Source organism: Bubalus kerabau, chromosome 9 (genome assembly GCF_029407905.1).
Source record: "Bubalus kerabau isolate K-KA32 ecotype Philippines breed swamp buffalo chromosome 9, PCC_UOA_SB_1v2, whole genome shotgun sequence".
NCBI classification, from domain to species: domain Eukaryota; kingdom Metazoa; phylum Chordata; class Mammalia; order Artiodactyla; family Bovidae; genus Bubalus; species Bubalus kerabau.
Genome location: NC_073632.1, coordinates 72,615,201 through 72,621,200, shown reverse-complemented (window position 1 = coordinate 72,621,200; position 6,000 = coordinate 72,615,201). Strand labels below are relative to the sequence as shown.

Sequence of the window (6,000 nt, the reverse complement as noted above, 5' to 3'; positions counted from 1 at the left end):
ATTTGAATTTTCATGTGTTCACCATTTGTCAGGGCTTCACCTTCAATGACATGGTCAAAGCACCAAGAAATTATATTTAACACATGAAAAATGAATACCAGGCCCATGTCCTCATGCCTTGTAATTGTAAGCTACAAAATTTGTGTTTGGAGTCTGCATGTGTATGCCTATTCTTGGAACAACGTTTATAGACACTTTAAATGATTCCTCTTCAAAGCCATAAAAGGGTTTAGTAACACACTTTAATATATAATTTCTTAAGCATTTTTTAATAAAATACAGATATATAATTATAATTATCAATGCTTGTTATGTCATTTAATATAACGATAAAAGGCTAGTCTTTGAAGTGACATGATTAATATTTACAGTAAAACCTAAAGGAAATAGCACTTGTACAATACTGCTGATCAAAAGGAAAAGATTAAAAATCCTCCTCGTATTGTGGTGTCATCTCAAATCACAAAGAGCAGAAAGGAAAATTCTCATCTTATTAATATATATAGGAATAGATCATTACTTTCCATGTTTTCTCAAGTTGGAAAACTCTCTTGTTCTCCTGAAATTATGCCAGACTCTGAGGCTGGGATATGTTCATAATAAGGACTTTTCCCAAATCTTTATCTATTAATACCATACACAAACATGTTACATAGATCTACTTACTGGAAATATGTCATGTACCTTCACACTAATTTTAAATTTAAAGATCAATACTCACTTGATGAACTGTTAAGAGCATCCATGAAGAAATTTATCAGTATGTATAAACAGAGTCACATTGTGTGAAAATACTGTTCAAATAGTAATCCCCCTAAATATATAATATCCATGCTGTTTTAAGGTAAAGAAGCAAATCAGGAACTACATTCTTTCCCCATCAAACTAAGGATAGGATAATGCCATTCTGTTTAGCACTGAAGAAACTCCACTGCTTTCGTTTGACAAATATATGAAACGTAATGAGTCAATGTCCAGACACAAAGTTTTATTCTCAACAAATATATGGTAATGCTCTTCATCTTGCATTCTTAATTTTTCCTATTAATCTCATTTTGTGCTATCAAAGTTACTACTTGTTTTGAAACCATGTGCACATTATTTGGGGGAATTTTTTAAAAATAATGTTTTTCTTTTTTTTTCAGTTTCAAGGCTAAAAATGATGTTGAGGTTAAAAGTTTTACAGCTCCTTTATCATAATTGGTATCTTCCTCCTTAGTCTTCCAAGAAGGACTTTATAGTAATGGGTTTTGGCCTTTGCACTGCAACCCCTAAAAGACAGATTGCTGGAGATAACCCCCTGAAATTCCTTCCAGCGCTATTTAACACCATGAAGACCTAGAATCTATCTGTTTTGAAAAAGACTCAGACAAAGGGACAAGGTTCAGGGAGGGGAGAGGTTTCGATTTGCAGGAATTTTCGAGACATAAATAAGTAGTGTAAATGCCTTTTCTTTTTACTTCTAGATCATGGGTCAGGAATCTCAAAGCAAGATGGAAAAAGAAATCTGAATGAAAAAAACCACACTATAAAAACCTAAGGCAAAGCAGAAAATATTATTCCTCTTGATTTAAAAAGTTAAGACATTTTTCATTGGAATCAAAGTATTTGAGGTGGATTTATTTTCTTTTTGCCATTTCAGTCATAGCATATATTCCTTTTCTGGTGAAAACTGGAATTTAAAATATTTATTGGTCTACTTGATACTAAATAAAATGAACCAAGAAAGTCCAAAACACTGGAAATTTATTCTCTGCATATGAATAAATACCTCTTATATGTCCAATGGAAAGTGAAAAAATTACAAGCCTCTCTATCTTCTTTAGGGAAATAATTATTATGGATTATGAATTTTTACAGGACCAAAGTCACCTAATAGATGTGATAAATAAGAGCAAGCAGGAACACAAAAGCTAATCCTTCGTGATTACAAATACCTCAGAACTATTACTGAGACTTCAACTGGCTTTTGCATCTTAGGTTCTCACACTGTGCCCAAGAATAACAAATTGCAAGACTCTGTGTGCTGGTTACTGCTGGTTATCAACACTCAAGTAGGAAACTGTGTAGAGCATTTTCCTGATAAATTAAGTTATACGTCTTAGTCTGGTTAGTATCATTGCCAAGTTTTAAGTTTGCTGTTTGTTTTTTTTTTTTTTTAAGTATAAGAACTTTGGTTAAACATACTATATGATGCCAATACTTGTGCAACTGGGGAGAAAAATAGAGGGAGGATGTGGTTTTGTAGGCTGCAAACTCCACATGCCACATACAGTATACATATATACCATAGCTAATCACAATCTCACCATGAGGAAGTCAAAACCCTCAGTGAGCCTTCATTTTCTATTATATATACATTTTACAAGCTACTTGATAAGTTTCTTTTCATATTGCTTTCCAAAGTGAAAAAAAAAATAGTAAAAGAAAACAAAGAAAGAAAATACTTTAGCTGGATTCGAATGCAGTTTAACTTAAAGGCTTCATCAGACCATATGTGCAGATACTTGAGATGATGAGAGAGTTAAGCTTCCTAGGGTCCTAGAGTCAAAGAAACTCTGCTGACCCCCACTGCTAAGCAGGTGCACGCCTTCCACGGGGGGCAACATCTGCCGATCCGTCATGGTCCCACTCGGTGAGGACCCCAAGAAACTTCCTTGGGAAGAAACAATTTTCTCAGGACTGGCAGCCAGTTTAGGGGATGTGGAGAAGTTATACCCATACAAGGCACAGGGGCTGTGTAATCTGAACGTGTTGTAGGAACCCTGGTGGGTCTGGTTAGCAGCAAAGGCGTTGCTGGGGGGTGAAGGCATGATGTACTGGAGCTGGGGAGACATCCCTGAAATCTGCATGGACAAGCTGGTCTGTGGGCAGCTGAAGGTGTCTCCATCCGTGCCACCCATGGACATGTTCACCGAGGCACTGCTGCTGACGCCCACGTAGGAGGGAGTCCTGGGAGGGGCGAAAGTCTCCCCTGTCTGGTTGGTGAGCCTGTTGTAGGTCTCAGCCAAGGATGTGCTGTATCGGTTGAGGGTGAGGCCAGAGCGGGCGCAGGCGGAATAGTCAGCTGGGGCCAGACCACACAGCTGGCTGGTGTTGGGTCCCAGATGGAAGGCAGGAGATGAGCAAGCGGAGCCGGACAAAAGATGAGGGTGGGTGGCTGCAACACCATTCCCAGAACCTTGGAGTAAGGTAGAGGAACCTGTATTTCCTACAAAAGAAGTTGAAATGTAAAGAGCCTCTTTTCCTTGCAATTTTGTACACATGAGCTAGACGCGACTTGTTATATGGAGCAGGTACAAAGACAAAAAGGAGATGGTCTCCGCTCTCAGGAATTGTAATGTAATTGAATTTAGACTGAATGACTTTAAACACAGATACTCTCAAAATTTTCAAGAAAAATTATCTCCCCAAGGGATGGTCTTTTTTGTTTATTTGTTTGCTTTTTATTGTTTTTGTTTGTTTATTTGCAAAAGGTATTAGCACTCTACCACATCAATTTTTCACATTTTCTCCCTCAATTAGTTTTCTCAGAGTTTTCTCATTATTTTGTAATAAACATTACAAATATTGACTTTCCCAGCAACTTAAGAAAATATAAATTTCATCTTACTCTGTAATTTTTTCCAGAAGTATAACTATCACCTCACTTCTACCCACTTTTTACTCTTTTTTTCAGCAGAGTTTGCTCTGGATCGATATATTTTCTTGCAAGAAAAAAGAAGGAATTCAAAGGAAAGATCCAAACTGGCCAGACCCATCCTGTCTCAAACGAACTGGCAACCTCCCACTGAAAGCTTCTGTGGGTCAGTGACTACCACGTATGCAGGGCTATTACAATAAGGCAACAGTCTCAAACTTCAAAAATCTCATTTCCAAACAGAAAGCGGTTTGGTGAATCACATGCTAACCCAAGAGCAGAGGTCCAACAGATAAACAGTCCTGTGAAATAGAGAGGGTGTTTAACCCTGCCTCCAATCAATAACAGTGGTGGCAGCTGATCGCCCCCCACCCCCCAGATTTGCTGGCAGATTGATGTCTGCAACTTGATGGAACTTAGGGAGAGAAGAGAATTCCAATGGGCTGGACAGGTTGTAAAACCTTCATTGCTCTAGAGACAGTGTTTTATATAGCTTCTCAAAATAATCTAAGAGCCCAATCTACCCAATGATAATTATCTAAAATCCTAGCATGCTAAATTCTCATGGGGATGCCAGGCAGGGTCAGGAATTAAGTGCAGGACTGAGTGCAGGATTGGGCTGTGAGTCCTAGCTACCCAGTAGAGAAGGAAGCATCATCCTGTTCCATGCAGCCTCTTTGAGGAAACCCCAGCCCTGGGCTTGTTGGAAATGCTCAACAGTGATCTCAGGGAAGGCTGCCTCAGTATACCTGAACTTCATATCATAAATCAGCAGGAGAAACATGCCTAGAGGCAATTCAGTTGAAGGAAGTGAAGAAAGAAGGGAGCAAAAAAGGATGATCTAGGACCAATATCTATAATTTCTTGTGAAGTACACCAAGTACCAGGGCCAACTAGTCTACCTCTAATTTTAAGGAAAAAAAAAAAAAATTAAAGGTGAAATAAAGGTCATGAAATACATAAACAGCCTAAAACATCCAAAACTTAACTTATGACCACACTAGCCATTTTCCTGGCCCGTACCTACACCAGACACAAAAGGGAGGGATCTTATAATAGAAGGATGTTGGTAATGACGTAGCCATTAGACAATAGTAATGACTTCGGCATTTTGCAGTGCCTGAGCATCTAGGTAGGAACTGACCATATCTACGACCCAGGAGACTTCATTATTTACCTTGCTTGGGAATTCCAGGGATATCTTCAAAGGTGAGGGTCCGTAGTGAAGGTCTCCAGAATGCATATGACTCCACAAGAGCTTCCAAACCCATTCTAAATGGAAGGGTCAGGACAGGGGACGAACACAAGAAGCCAAGTTAGGAGCAGTTGGAGTTTTCACTCGTAATAAGCTGCTCAGGAAACACCACTGGTGTTGACAGTGCCTCCCTCATTGGCAGGTTAAAGGCTTGGCACGGACACACACCAAAAAAATGGTCTGGAGATGAGCCACTATTCTGTCACCAAGAGCACAGAGGATAGAAACTGCCAGCAGGTCCTGTTAATATTCTCTGAAAAATGAGCTGATGTCAGGGGATACAAAAGCTGCCCCCTGTGCTAGGAAGACAATGTGAAGACCATCCATCCTGGCCGCCCTGAGTCCAAGGCTCTGTGTGATCCGGAAGCACCCTCTTTCCCTGATACATTACTACTCCTCTGATGAGGAGGGCTCTGCCACAAAAGTTTGCTCCCACAAAGAGGCATTTCTACCAATCGTTCAGTGCCTTGACCGCCAGCCTAGAAGAGCAGTCATCCAAGGAAAATTCACTTCTTTCTCCGAGGCATGATCACCACACCCAGGACAGCCAGGGAGGGCTCAGGGCAGCAGCCCTGAATTCTCAACCCAGCTTCCAGGAGAACCACAGCAAGGTGATCTCATAGGGCGCTAAGGTACACAGATCTAGTATTAGCATCAGACATTATGGTAAAGCCTCTACATACACTTAATGAATGGACACAAAGAGATAGGATAACTTCATAATGGACTATCCACATGATATCTATAAATTTTAAAACATGGCTGACTACTCTAAATACACACAAAAATGTATGCGTCTCCTACCGTAAGTGATTCAGAGTCTTCCTTATTGTATATCAGATAATTAAGTCCTTCAGGTCCTAGAAATGAGTTCCTTCACTCAACTAGCACCTTCTCAAGGCCTTTCCACTTTTCCCTCAACCATCTCAGCCCTAATCAATCTGTTAATTCAGGTAACATTATGCTTTCCATGAAATGCACAGCTTTGCTGAAGAAAATGCCTGATTCCTGAGTGTCACACTATACAAGGCCACCTCTTTGAGATTGTCAGATACAGTTTTAGTGAATGCAGATAATCTGTGTTTAATGCAAATTTAAAGACAGG

The 6,000-nt window shown here is 39.8% G+C and overlaps 1 protein-coding gene across 1 annotated transcript in view; it reads right to left on the bottom strand.

Moving 5' to 3' along the window:
• Positions 1-227: 227 nt before the first annotated feature.
• Positions 228-6,000, bottom strand: part of TBX18 (T-box transcription factor 18) — a 30,098-nt gene continuing 24,325 nt past the window's right edge. The window contains exons 7-8 of the mRNA XM_055535568.1: positions 4,818-4,912; positions 228-3,211 (exon numbers count right to left, since the gene is read on the bottom strand). Coding sequence (XP_055391543.1) covers positions 2,487-3,211; positions 4,818-4,912 — 820 coding nt within the window. The 3' untranslated portion in view covers positions 228-2,486. The remainder of the gene's footprint in view (positions 3,212-4,817; positions 4,913-6,000) is intronic.